Below are 13989 nucleotides of genomic sequence, written 5' to 3' on the forward strand. Positions count from 1 at the left end.
GAGCTAATGAAGGACGGGAGGCCGGCTGTGGGGAGACAGGACTGCAGAGGTGCTTTGGCGCTTCCAGAGCACTGACCTCAGCCCTCTCCCTCCGCAGACCCTGCTGAAGGTAGTGTACGTAGAGAATGACATCCAGCACCTGCAGGACACGTCGCACTTCCCAGACCGGGGGGGTGAGAACGGGACGCCTGTGGACGTGAAAGCTGGGGTGCGGGTCATGCAGGTCAGTCCTGATGGCCAGCACTTGGCTTCAGGCGACCGAAGTGGAAATCTGAGGCAAGTGAGCCCTGGAGGGTGATTAGCAGACACTTCCCAGGTCAGGCTTGGATACTCGGTGGTGTGAAGGAGCCCTGGCCTCGCCACCCCCGCCGGCCCACTGGGAATGAGGGACTGTGACTAGCAAGCTGGAAAGCAGCTGTCCCTGACGACTTTAAGCTAAGAAGCGTCTTCCGGAGGGCTGACATAGGGCAGCCACGGGGACCTCCGCAGCTGGGGCTTGTGAACTGTGCCCATGTTGTAGACAGGCACACATGTGTGACCTTAGGGTAGGGGGACAGTTCTGGACAGAGAGGATGCCAGCTGGAGCGTGGGGGGTCCTGGTGGCATGGGGGGGGGGGGCAGGAGGATGGGACATATGAGGGCTCAGGCTGTTTTCCCACACTGTAGAGGTTTTTTAAGATGTCACCGGCCCAATAGGCGCTGACAGAATATGAACCTCATCACGAGATTTAAGTTGACGAATGACAGCTATGACCACTTGGGTGCTGAGACTGGAGGAGTGAAAGGGATAGGGAGCCGGAGAGCAGGTGCTCCATGAAGGGGCAGCCACCGTGTGGCAGCAGGAGTGCAGGCTGCATTGTCACATGTTCCCATCGTCCAAGTAGAGCAAAGGGCTGAGTTTTCTCTGTGAAATTCTTTGATTTTTAAATGCTGGCAACTGTTTGGACACCAATCACCGTGTGAGGCAAACCGAATGTGTCCGTGGGCCGTTCACACTGACTGCGCTCTGCTGTGAATGGTGAAAACAGCAGCGAGCCAACATGGACGTAGCACTCCTCCCTGACTGGCCACTGGCTTGACACTTACCCCTTTCACCCACCCTCTGGTGGAAATGCTGCTCTTAGCAGCTGGTTTCTAGATGGGTTAACTGAGGCAGGAGAGGCCAGTGGCTAAGCTAAGATGACAGGTAGAGTGAAGGACGTGGAGTGACTGTCTCTTATGTCATCCTAGAGAGCGGGTTGTTTGGTTTCAGTTGGAGAGAATGAGGAAAGTTTAGATTTGAGAGTCTTTAAGAATGAGAGATAGGAATCAAATGTCCCATACCTATAGGTCCTATCCTTGAGCATGACCTCTGACCCCTGGCCCCTGCCCCACCCCCAGGAATCACCTCTGATATAGCCCTGTCCTAACCCCTGTTCTCCCAGAGGACTGTCCTAGTCCTGGCCCATGGAACCATAAGGGGCTGGGTGCTGCTTAGGTGGTCCAGGCTTGGCACTGCTACCTTTAAGATAGCTGGTTTCTAGAGGAGAAGAATGATTGGGCATCTAGATTAGCTGGCCGGGGCAGGAATTTCCCACATTGCCCGGCGGGCTGCTCTGACCTTTTCTAGCAGTTGCAGAACACCTAGCGCTGAGGGGTGGGGGCTCCGGGCAGGGTACAGCGGACAGCGTATGTCTCCCAGGATCCACGAGCTACATTTCATGGACGAGCTGGTCAAGGTGGAGGCCCATGATGCTGAGGTGCTGTGCCTGGAGTACTCCAAGCCTGAGACAGGTAAACCTGTGTGGGGTGAGGGGCAGGTAGGGGGAAAGCAGGAGAGCATTCCCCCCCTGGCCAAGCCACAGAAATGAGTGGTTGATGTCTCGTGGGGCTGTGAGTGACAGCTGGCAGTCCTGTGTGTAGTAAGCCCTGTCACCGGGCCCTGAGACCAGGGTAGCCAGGACTCTAGAATGCAAGACTTGGGCAGGCAAGACTGGGCTTGACTTGCTTACCCTGGTCCCCAGAGCTCTGAATAGCTTTGAGGTGAAAGAGGTGAGTGTTGAATGAGAGAAAGTATGAATGAGCTCATCCTCTGCTGGAAAAAAGAGAGCAACAGTTATATTATATATCACAGATCAACCATATTATTTTGAAAAAGTTCAATGCCTACAGAAAAATTGCAAGAGTATTAGAATGAATACCCATATTCTTTTCACCCAGATTCCTCAGGGTTTTTTCTTTTAAATTCTATCTGACCCTATGACTGTATATATGACTTTACCTGTTTCCCCATCTCCACTTCTATCTCTGTGTTTGTGCACGTGTGTGTCCCTATGCACACGGACATAAAATATTCTCACATACATTTCTTTGGCTAACTTGTTTGAGACTAAGTTGAAGGCATGATCTTTCACTCTTCGATGTGTCTGTGAGCATTTCTTAGGAATGAGGATATCCATTTACAGGACCATGTGCACTTATCAAATATGGAGGTTTCAGGGCACCTGGGTGACTCAGTCGATTAAGCATCTGACTCTGGATTTAGGCTTAGGTCATGATCTCACAGTTCATGAGTTCAAGCCCCACATCAGGCCCTATGCTGACAGCATGGAGCTGGCTTGGGATTTTCTCTCTCTTGCTCTCTGTCTGCCCCTCCCCTGTTCGTGTTCTCTCACTCTCTCAAAATAAATAAATAAACTTAAAAAAAAAAAAAAATGGGAGGTTTCACTTTATATGGTTCTGTTATCTCCTCCGTGGTCCTTACTCCCAGTTTGCCGGCTATCCCAGTATTGTCCTTCGTAGCACCTTTGTTTTTCCAGTCCAGGTTCACAATTTAGTTTTCATAGCTCTTTTGTCACCTTTTTTTCTGGAACATTTCCACAGCCTTACTTTGTCTTTGTGATTTGACTTTCTGCAGAGTATAGGCCATTTTACAGAATTTCCTTCAGTTTGGGTTTGTCTGTTTTCCTCATGATTTGATTCTGCTGATACATTTTTGGCAGGAATAGAACATTTTGGCAGGAATAGATATGTTAGCAATCTTTCCCATACTCTTTTCTCCTTATTTGTTTCCCTGCACCCTCTGTCCCTGCACCCTCTGTCCCACCAGTTTTTCTTTTCTTTTCTTCTCTTTTTTTAAGTTTATTTATTTTGAGAGAGAGAGAAAGAGGGAGAGACAGCAAGCAAGCAGGGCAGGGGCAGAGAGAGAGAATCCCAAGCAGGCTCTGCACTGTCAGTGCAGAGCCCGACACGGGACTCGAAGTCAGGAACCATGAGATCATGACCTGAGCCGAAGTCGGATGCTTTACTGTCTGAGTCACCCAGGCACCACCCACCAGTTTTTCTTCAAAACTCTTTTCATTCAGTACATCCTTCATGAACTCCCCTCCACCTCAAGTCACGTGTTAGCCCTCAGACATGCGAGGCGACCTGGGTTGGCACTGTCTGAGGGGGCCAGCAGGGAAGACCCATTGGCAGAAGGAAGTGTGGCAGCGGGTTGTCAGTAGGGCCTGGACGAGACCCAGGTAGCCGGAGTTCAGAGAGTGAAGGAGCAGTGTTCTGGGGAGGCTGAGAAGTTGGCTGGGCTTCACATGGCAGCCAAAGAGTTGGCCTTGGCAGGAAGGAGTGCCGGGCTCTGCTGGGATGTCTGCTGTGGGCACAGGTGGCAGAGCGTCCATGTACATCAAGATTCATCCCCCCGAACTGGGCATGAGATGTGAAGTGCCAAGGTTTGAGGGGCTCTGGGGAGAGACTGCAGAGCTGGGGGAACGGCCCCTTGCGGGCTTTGAGGCCAGGTGGCTGCAGTCACAGCACCAAAGACCCCTTTTTCGAGGCCTGGAAAGCTCAGTCACATTGTTCTCTGGGAGGCCAAGGCATCGGGCAGCCTCCTGAGAACCCAGTGCCACCCTGTCCACTCACAGGACTGACCTTGCTGGCCTCAGCCAGTCGGGACCGACTGATCCACGTGCTGAATGTGGAGAAGAACTACAACCTGGAGCAGACCCTGGACGACCACTCCTCCTCCATCACGGCCATCAAGTTTGCTGGTGAGTCCTTTCCTTCCTGCCTCGCCTGCCTTGGTTGGTGCACCCCTTTGGCTACACGTAATAACAAGACTCCCTTTAGTTTGAACAAAAAAGGAAAAAGCAAGCTCTGGATTCAGGCCCAGCTGGATCCAAAGGTTGATTTATTCTACTATTATTATTTTTTAAAATCATCAAGACTCCCTCTGTCAGCTACACCTTTCTGTGGTGGGCAGCATCTGGGTGTCACTGTGCCACTCGAAGGAGATTTCCCCTCTTCCTATCAATTTTGGCAGAAATTGGTTGCTGAATTCCCTTGTGCAGGCTTGAGGCACCTGCCCTTTTCAGAACAGTTATCGGTGCCAGGGCTTTAGGGTGTTTTCTTGGGCCAGGTCTGACTCACGTGCCCCCAGCCCACACCTGCCTCCACCCCTGATCCAGAAGGACTGACATTAGGTGAATGCCATTCACCAAAAAGAAATTGGGGTGCCAATCCTGTGAGAGGACCGCGGGATGGGCACTGGTGACTTTGGCAGAAAAATAGGTGACTGCAAAGGTTGCCAGGAGCTAATTCTGTGCTGGGGAGGATCCTTGCACTGCAGTTAGTCCATTCCTTACCTCATTTACAGCGAGAGTCACACAGCAGTAGGTGCAGGCTTAGGATCTTGCCTTGGGCTGCCCTCCAAAGTGCATCCTCAGCCAGGAAATCAAAGGGATTCCCTTTAGACTCAAAAGATTCAGTATGAAGGTTTGGTCCTAAGGAATTCCAAGGGGAGAGGAGGCAGGTCCTATGAGATTTAATTGATCAGAACCCAAGAGCATATTCAAAACTATATTCCAGAAGAATGTACTCATGAAGAGAATACATCTATGTAGTCATTCCAAGTTCTTGACTATGAAGAAGTTTTTTTTTTTACATATAATCTTGTGACTGAGAATGTATTAATGTCCCTTGATCCTCCCCGCTTTCTGCCCTACCTCTCCGTAGCCAAAACAAGTTAACAGTGGACAAAAACAAGTTAACAATGTTTGACGTGTCTTGATGAAGACAACCAAAGCTGATCAGCTAAAACTTTCAGACATCTTTAAAAACCTGTTCATTCCATGGGATAGAGTTAGTTAGAATAAATCAGCAAGTCTAGCAGTTTGGCCAGCAGTGACATCAACTTTCACGAATGGTCTAGATCCAAGAGAGGTGATGACTGGCCAAGGGGTGGCCCAGGAGTTGGTCCTTAAGGCCATCTCTTGAAAGGTGTGGGCTTTCATTAGAACCCCCAGCCAGTCTGAGAGGGTGTAACTCCTAACCCTAGTTCCTGAGTGCCCTGCTGTGGCTGAGCTATGCTCAAAACGCTGATAATTTTAGTATAAACTGGGCTCCAGCCAGTCGAAACCTGACTGAAACTGCCCTGCTAAGATAAGATTCAGTCTTTAACAGTTTTATCTGAAAAATATCCAAATAAATGAATACAATACAGATAGTTTACAGAACAGTACAATGAACTTCCACATCAAGGTACTTAATCAGTACATATGAACTAGAACAGACACACTCATTGTTTATAACCAGTGACTTGTGTCCTAACAGTGCTAGGTCCTTGGACTCCCCACCCCAGGTTAAGAAGCAGAACATTACCAGTAACTTACAGGCCTCTTTGGGTCCCTCCCAGGTTACACTTCCACCCCAACACAGGGCTCACTGCCTTCTGTGAGCCAGTGACTCCTGCTTGAGTAACATCTTAACTTGTGCATCAGGCCTGAGCCCTTTCAAATGTCCTGCAGTGAAGCAAGGACACTGCTTAGATCTGTGCTTAGCAAGGCTCTAAGTGTTTTGTATCTGTTCTGTCTTTATATTCTCACCAGAACTCTAAGGTATTTGCTGTTATTATTCTAATTCTATAAAGAAAGAAGAAAAGCAAGGATATTTATAGTGCTTACTGGGTGCAGCCACTGTTCCACAGGCTTCACACAACTTCGTGGGGGCAAGGGCTGTCATAGGCCTGTTGTACAGACAGGAAACTGAGGCATGGAAAGGAAGCCCGGGTTTGGAGCACAGTGTTTAGCCAGAGAATGCCTGGGTCTAATACTGGTCCTGTCCGGACTCTCTGTGCTCTAGAACAAGGACTGGGTGACTCTAAGCCCCTGGGTTCACAATTGTACAGTGGGGTGGCTAGTGAGCCATCAGAAGGGGATGCGCGATGCGCATGTGGCAATGGGGCCTGGCCTGAAGTACGTGTGGGTGTTCTGATTGTTCATGATGGCATGAGCCTCCCAACCCTCTGCGTGTCTCCACTTGCTCCCCGCTTTGGTCCCGCCTCCACACTGCTGCCCGAATCACCTTTCCAAATCCCAAATCAGACGTGGTGCCCCTTCCGTGTCTCTGACATGTTTCCCTGTCTGCCCTTGCTCTGCAGAGACCTGCCAGGCCACTGCTCCACCTGTACCCCCCTCATACACACAGCTTACATCTTGGAGTCCTACCTGCACCCAGCACCCACTCTCCTCCTCCGGGAATCCGGAGTTCCCTTGCAGTGAGTTCCCTGGCTAGGATCCCTGGCCCCAGTCAGACTCAGCAGGGGCCCAGCCTTGCCTAATGCACTACCTCCTTCTCCTCCAGGCAATAGAGACATCCAGATGATCAGCTGTGGGGCTGACAAGAGCATCTACTTCCGCAGTGCCCAGCAGGTAGAGTGGGTTGGCCTCCTTGAGGGCTGGGGTGGGAAACTTGTCAGGGGTGTCCTCTGAAGGCCCTGCCTGCCCTGCCAGGCCTCAGATGGACTACACTTTGTCCGTACCCACCACGTGGCAGAGAAGACCACCTTGTATGACATGGACATCGACATCACCCAAAAGTATGTGGCCGTGGCCTGCCAGGACCGCAATGTGAGGTGAGGAGCTGGGCTCTTAGCCCAGCCTGGTTTCTGAGTAGGACCTGTGTAAGATCTAGTCGGTTCTGTCTGCTCATGATCTCCCTGCTCTCTTCCCCCTCCTCATCTGGACCCTAAAGAGCTGGGTTGGGTAGAGGGACCCAGCAAGTGTTTCTTAGGAACTGGGCTCACCCAGGCCCAGCCTCCGGGTCAGCAGAGGGTTCCTGCTGGGTCTCCAGAAGCCCATGTGGGGTGACTAGGAGGCGCTGATGTGGTTCATAAATTCATTCATTCACCTACATTCCCTGAGTACCTGTCTGGGAGGGTAGTGCAGGAGACACAGCAGTGAGCAGGGCAGCCCCAGGCCCTGCCTTCATGGAGCTCACAGTCCGAGGGAGGAGAGGTGGACACCTCACTAGACAGTGACACCAGGGAGCGGTCAGGGCTAGGGGAGCCCAGTGGATCTGGGGGACCCTGGGGAAACCCCTGATCCTACCTGGGGATCAAGCAGGGCTTGATGGAAAGAACATCTGAACTGAGACTGGGAAGGATGTGGAGGAGTGAGCCGGGGGAGGGGAGAGAGGGATTGTGCAGAGGGGAGAGCATGTGCACAAAGGTTCTCCACCCTTTCACTTGCTCATTCAGATTGAGTGCCAGCACTCCGCTTGCTCTGTAGTGAGGAAGACAGATGTTAACAGACATTAACTCAATGGATACCCCAATACATAACTTATCTGACCTCAGCCTGAGAGGACATCTCATTTTCTGAGATGGTATTTCGGTCCAGGCATCAGATGGGAGATAAGAGGTGGCAAGGGGCCTCCAGGAGAGAGGAAGATGGTAGGTAAGGCTAGGACCAGAATGCAAGAGGGGGCAGGTGGGCAGGGCCACCACTGGCCACATTATGCCCCCACCTCTCCAGAGTCTACAACACCGTGAATGGGAAGCAGAAGAAGTGCTACAAGGGCTCCCAGGGTGACGAAGGGTCCCTGCTAAAGGTGAGTAGCTGGGGCCCCTGGTGTGAAAACTACACACATCCCCCCTGTCTGTCAGCTGCCCTCATGGGCCACCCAAGACATGTGTCATCCTGGGTACCCGATCAAAGGATCACAGGCTGGCACCCACTCCGGCCTAGCTGACCAGGGTTGCCTGGGAACTGGGGGTATCACAGACTGTTTTACCTTTATTTACTGAGCCCTTTTCCCAAGTGGGGACATTTAAGTGGCTTCTGTTTTCAGTGGCCACGGTGTGGTGGGAACAACCAAAGACCTGGGCTCCCTTATCAGACTTGCTCCCTGCTGTGTTATCAGGACAAGACTGGGGGACCTTCTCAGAGCCTCTGAAGTAAGGGGGTTGTGTTGAGTTCAGGCTTTAAGGTGAGACTCTCAGCTCTGCCTCAGGCTATGACCTGGGCACGTGTCATCTCCTCTGGAGCCTGTCTCATCGCCTGTAAAATGCAGCTAGAAAGAGGCCCTATCATAGGGTTGTTCTCTGGAAGAAATCAGTTTGCACACGCAGAGTGTTTAGCACAGAGCCTGGGTGGTAACTTTTTCACCCATGAAATGGAGGCAGGAGTTCTTATCCTAAGCAGGGCATATGTCCTGAGGGCACCTGGGATGAGTCAGCGTGCCAGGCATCCCTCATGAGAGGGTCCTCTGTCAGTGGAGGCTGTGACATTTGACCCAGGCCTCGCCATAGTGAAGAAGCAGGCAGTCTGTCATGTGGGTCCTCTTCTCGGCAGGTCCACGTGGACCCCTCAGGCACCTTCTTGGCCACTAGCTGCTCTGACAAAAGCATCTCAGTGATTGACTTTTACTCGGGCGAGTGCATTGCCAAGATGTTTGGCCATTCAGGTGGGTGTGCCTCCCTACGTGGGACACCTCCCCATGCGTCCCCACACGGCCTTGTGACTCAGAAGGCCTGTGTGGCTTCTTTGCTCTGCTTTCAGAAATCGTAACTGGCATGAAGTTCACCTATGACTGTCGTCACTTGATCACAGTATCTGGAGACAGGTGGGAAAGGCCTGGAGACTGCCCTTGGCTGGCCTCCCCCTGGGAGTGGGCAGGACCTGTACTGTGGGGAGTGCAGGGGCTCAGACAGTGGGAGCACCGTGCTCCTGGCCTGCCTGTGCAGAGTTCCGCCGAGGGTTCCAGCTTACTGCTCTCTCCTTTGACAGCATGTACCTGGGTGTCACACCCAGCCCTGAGTTCAAACCCCAGATCTGCCACTTAATTTCCTTGTGACCTTGAGAACCTTGAGCAGGTCATTTCCCATCTGTTGTTTTTTTTCTCTCTCTTTTTAATGTTTATTTTTTGAGAGAGAGAGAGACAGAGTGTAAGTGGGGGAGGAGCAGAGAGAGAGGGAGACACAGAATCTGAAACAGGCTCCAGGCTTCAAGCTGTCAGCATAGAGCCTGACGTGGGGCTCGAACTCAGGACCAGCGGGATCATGACCTAGGCCGAAGTCGGACGCCCAACCGACTGAGCCACCCAGGTGCCCCAGGTCATTTCCCATCTTAAGCCTCAGTTTGCTCCACCAACTACCTCAAAAAATTGTATAGTGAGAATCAAATGGGGATATAAACTCCTTAGCTCATGGTTGGTGGCCAAGGAAGTCCCTTTTGTCTCTCCCTTCAGTTTATTTCAGTCCTTCTCCAGCCCCCTTCCTTGAGTCTTGAGGTCTTCAGAACAGGTCATGGTTTGGTGGAATGGTCTGGACCTGCTCAGGGGTAGACCTGACATGGCCTGGAACCCCTGCACTAAGCTGGTGGGGTGTGTTTTCTGGGAGGGGCCAGGGAATTGGAGTCTTGGCTATGGTAACGTAGGTGGCTTCCAGGGTCAGATGGCTTCCGTGTTCACTATTCCCCCTCCTTCCACATCTCTCTTCGGCCTCTGCAGCTGTGTGTTCATCTGGCACCTGGGCCCAGAGATCACTAACTGCATGAAGCAGCACTTGCTGGAGATCGACCACCGGGAGCAGCAGCAGCAGAACATGAGGGACGGGAAGTGGAGGAGCCAGCCCAGGTCCTGGCAGTGATCCGGCCGTCCCCCACTTGTCTGTCTGCTAGAGGAATGTCTTCCTGCCCTGGGCCCCGTGAGGAGTGAGGCTGAAGACATAGCCGTGGCCAGCACAGCCGTAGGCCCTGCCCTTTGTGCACCTGTGGCCGAACTGGGGAGACAGACTTTGAACAGAAAGTTATGGTAGTACATGTGAGAAGGGGCTTGAAGTGGAAGAGCGAAGTGCCTGGAGAGCCTGTGAGCACTGCGATGGAGGGAAGCTCGGGGGACTTTGGGGACCAGAGGAGGCAGAGGAGGCCCCTGACCCAGTGTGCAGTGGGGAGGGACGTAGTCAGGGAAGGCTCCAGTGGAACTGAAGTGTCTTTTTGTTCTTTAAAGCCTTCATGCTGCAAGACCAGTTTTATTTGGAGTGAATTCATGTTCTAACTTTTGGTTGGGGGTTTAGTTTGGAGGTCTCAGCTGAGTGGGAGATTTGAGGGTTTATTCTCTCTTCTGCCTCTAGCGCTGTCCTTGTCTTTCTCTGTCTTGAGGCTTTGTCATTGCCTCCCAAAGGGACCAGGCCTTAACATGAGCTTCCTGTCCTACAGTGGTCTTGGAGGTATTGTAGACCTAGGTACCAAGCGAATGAGCAGCTCCCTTTGGCTCCAGGTTTTGAGGCTTACACCCTGTCCTGGGTGCCCTCCAGTGCCTATCTCGTGTCATGTGTGTTTTAGGCTCCTGTGCTCCAAAGGAGATGAAACCTCATTGCTACTCCTACACACACTTCCCAGAAGAGAACCCAGCAGCTTAGTACTCAAGCCCCACTATCTGCTGTGCTTTCTGTCCCATCGCTGTGACTCTGAGAGAGTTTATCTTATTTTTTGAGCCCAGCCTTGTTACATTTCATTCATTGTGGTGGTGTTTCCAGCAGAGCGGGTGTGGCAGGTGAGACCTCCCAGCATCATCTTGACAAGGAGTCAGTAATGAGTTCATATGGAAGCTAGCACAGGGCCCAGCCTGAGGCAGATCCCTGTCCCTCCCACCACCACCCCATTTACCTATTTCTCTCCTTGTTGCCCTCATTTCTGGCTTCAGGCAGGAGACCTATGCATCCGTGCCCAGCGAGATTTGCTCCTTAAGCCCTGGAGAGCAGACGGAGGATGAGCTGGAGGAAGAGTGCGAACCGGAAGAGTTGCTGAAGACGCCATCCAAAGAGAGCTTGGACCCAGGTTGGGAAGGGGGCCCATCCAGAGGGGCCCTATTTTGAACTTGCAGCGTAGGCATCACTGCTGGGTTTCGCCCACTACTTGGTTTCCAGGGCCTGGAGGTGAAGCTCAATGATCCTATTAGTCAGTACTCTCACAGTGTAATAGCAACTGGACTCTCATTGGCTTCAGCTGGGAAGAGAATTTATTGGGTCATGGACCTGAAAATTGGAGTATTGGCTTTGGGCAGTAGCTGGATTCCAGTCACCAGGTGATGTTAAAGAAACAGATTTTTCTCCGTCTTTTGGCTCTGCTTTTCTCCTATGTTGTCTTTGCTCTCAGGCAGACTCTGCCTCTCCTGGGGGCAAAGATTCCCCCAGCAGTGCTAGGTGTTAAAACTCTATATAGAGAAGAGAGCACCTCTTTCCCAGTAGCTGAAGCAAAATCCTGAGGTCGTGAGTCGTGTTTCTGGTGTGAGTTCCGGTGTGCTTCTGAGTCAGTTGCCGTGATTGGCCAGGCCGGAGTCATGTGGTCATCCCTGAGGGCAGAGGTTTAACTCAGCTCCACTTGAGCCACCTGTCCAAAAAGGGTGGGTGGGGGTGTAAGGGCTGTCCCAGGGGAAAAACAGGGTGCTGTTGACCAAAAGACATCAGATTCTGTTGTTCAGGTGAAAGGAGAATAGTAGCTCGATGACTTCAAAGCAGGCCAGACTTCCTCTAAATTTCTGCCCTTCCGCATATCACCTTGGCTTAGGCCCTCATGGTTGCAAGATGGCTGCTTAAGTTGCAGGCATCATAGGCCTCATAGCACACGGCAGTCCCTCCTACAGTCTCCTCTAGAGAGGAAACTTGCCCAGAAGCCCCCGGCAGGCTTCTCTCGGGTCCCATTGGCCATGGTTGCTCCAGCTAAGAGAGGCCGGGTGCTGTCAGTGTGGGGCAGGGGCCTCTGCCAGCAGGGGAGAGCAGACAGTAGCTGACTAGACAGCTGACTGATAGGCAACAGTAATGTAAGAATTCAGCCTTGGAAAAAAGGGTAAGCAAATCTTCTTTGTTGCCACCCTCACAACCCAATCCCATGTCCTCTGCAGGGTGGCTGTTTTATGTTTGGTATGAATCCTTATAGGCCTCTTTCTGAACATTAATGTACGTATGTACACAGCCATCAGAACACATCGTATTTATGTACATAAGTTGTATTCTACTGTAGACACCATTCTGTATCTTTTCCCTCTCAAAATTATCAACCTGTATGTTGGTGGATACAAAACAGAGGCCTCCCTCTTTTAACCAGCAGGATAATAGGATATTTTTAAAATGATATTCGCCTCTGGATGGACATTTAGGGTTTAGACTATACACCATTGCAAGTGATGCCATGCTGACCACTCCAAGGCCTACTCCTTGGGCATGTGTGAGTGTTTCTCCAGGACAGAGGCAAGGGCTGGCACTGCTGGGCCCTGGGGTTAGCACGTTTTTTTATTTTAAGAGAACCCCAAAGGCCCTCCAAATCCAGCAGTCAGTGTTAAGCCATTCATTCTCCCACACTTTTGCCAATACTTGATACTATGAAGCTTTTTAGTTTGAGCTAGTCATGGGTAAAACATTGTGTGAATTTGCATTTTCCTGACAATTAGTTAAGTTTGAGCATCTTTTGGTATGTCTGTGTTTCTTATAGACATGTGTCTTTGGAGAATTGCCTGTTTTTATATATGTTGCCTGTTTATCTATTGGGTTATTTATTCTCTTTTCATGGATTCCACATGTCTCTCCAGACCCTCGGTGTCTGCTGACCAATGGCAAGCTGCCACTCTGGGCAAAGCGGCTGGTGAGTCTGCCCGGAGACCGGGACACCCAGGGCTGACAAAGCAGGGGTGCTCTCCTTCATGCTCTTCATTCTTCTGGGAGCCCGTTTCCCTTTCTGGGTCTGTCCTTTCCATGTAGAACCCCATCATCCTTCCAGTCTCAGCTTGGGCAGCCCTTCATTCCTATAACATACATAGTGAACACCTACCCTGTGCCAGGCTTACTCTGACCATTAGATACAGCAGTGAGCAAGGCAGACAAAATGTCGGTCTTCATGGGCTCATTTTCTAGTGTGGAAGATGGACAGTATCCACATTAAACAGGTAAGTTGTACAGTATTTGGGAAGCCGATAAGGTCTGTGGAGGAAAAAAAGAGAGAATCTCAGGAAAATAACAAGTGTTGGGGGAAAAGCGCAATAATTTTAGCATAAACAGAAAAGGCCTCACTGAGAAGATGCTATTTGAATAGAGTTGAAGCAAGGGAGAAATGCAGATCCTGGGGAAGAATGTTCCAGGCAGAGAGAATAGTATGCAGGACAAAGGCCATGCGGCAGGATTGTGCTCCGCATGTTCAAGGAAGTACAGGGAGGCCCAGCTGCCAGGGTTGAGGGTGAATGAGGGGCAGAGAGTGGGGAGAGGGGCTCAGAGAAGTAATGGGGGCCAGATGGTATGACACTATGTGGGCTGCGGTGCGTTCCCTAAACATTCCTTATTGTCCTCCCCACTTATTTCTCCCCTCCCTGGCACTGAGTGAGATGGAGACAAAGGAGGGCTCTGAGTTGAGGAAGGCCATGACCTAGTGCAAGTGTGATCATGAGGGGCAAGTGGGGGACCGGGAGGGGACTGTTGGGATAATCCAGACAGAGGAGGTTGGAGACTGGAACAGGGGGAAGAAACGGTTGGATTCTGGATGGATGTTGAAGGTGCAACCAAATGACTGGGTGTGAGAGAAAGAAAGGGACCAAGATGATTGAATGGCTGATTGTTTACTTGGGGGAGGGGCAGGCTAGGAGCTGGTGGGTTAGAAGCAGGCAGCAGAATCCTACAGCCTAGGTTGGATGATTTATTTCAGGAATAATGCCAGTCCTCAGATTAAAACCTATTAGCTCCTCGGGGAAGTC

At 51.3% G+C, this 13989-nt stretch overlaps 1 protein-coding gene across 2 annotated transcripts in view; it reads left to right on the forward strand.

Moving 5' to 3' along the window:
- WDR62 (WD repeat domain 62) overlaps positions 1-13989 on the forward strand; it is a 45563-nt gene that overhangs the window by 24490 nt on the left and 7084 nt on the right. For both annotated transcript variants that reach the window (XM_047836732.1, XM_047836733.1), the window contains 11 exons: positions 98-276; positions 1682-1773; positions 3900-4025; positions 6616-6683; positions 6765-6886; positions 7788-7863; positions 8607-8718; positions 8814-8877; positions 9763-9888; positions 10957-11090; positions 12838-12890. In XM_047836732.1, the coding sequence (XP_047692688.1) occupies positions 98-276; positions 1682-1773; positions 3900-4025; positions 6616-6683; positions 6765-6886; positions 7788-7863; positions 8607-8718; positions 8814-8877; positions 9763-9888; positions 10957-11090; positions 12838-12890 (1152 nt within the window). The remainder of the gene's footprint in view (positions 1-97; positions 277-1681; positions 1774-3899; positions 4026-6615; positions 6684-6764; positions 6887-7787; positions 7864-8606; positions 8719-8813; positions 8878-9762; positions 9889-10956; positions 11091-12837; positions 12891-13989) is intronic.

The sequence above is a fragment of the Prionailurus viverrinus genome, chromosome E2 (genome assembly GCF_022837055.1).
Source record: "Prionailurus viverrinus isolate Anna chromosome E2, UM_Priviv_1.0, whole genome shotgun sequence".
Taxonomy (NCBI): domain Eukaryota; kingdom Metazoa; phylum Chordata; class Mammalia; order Carnivora; family Felidae; genus Prionailurus; species Prionailurus viverrinus.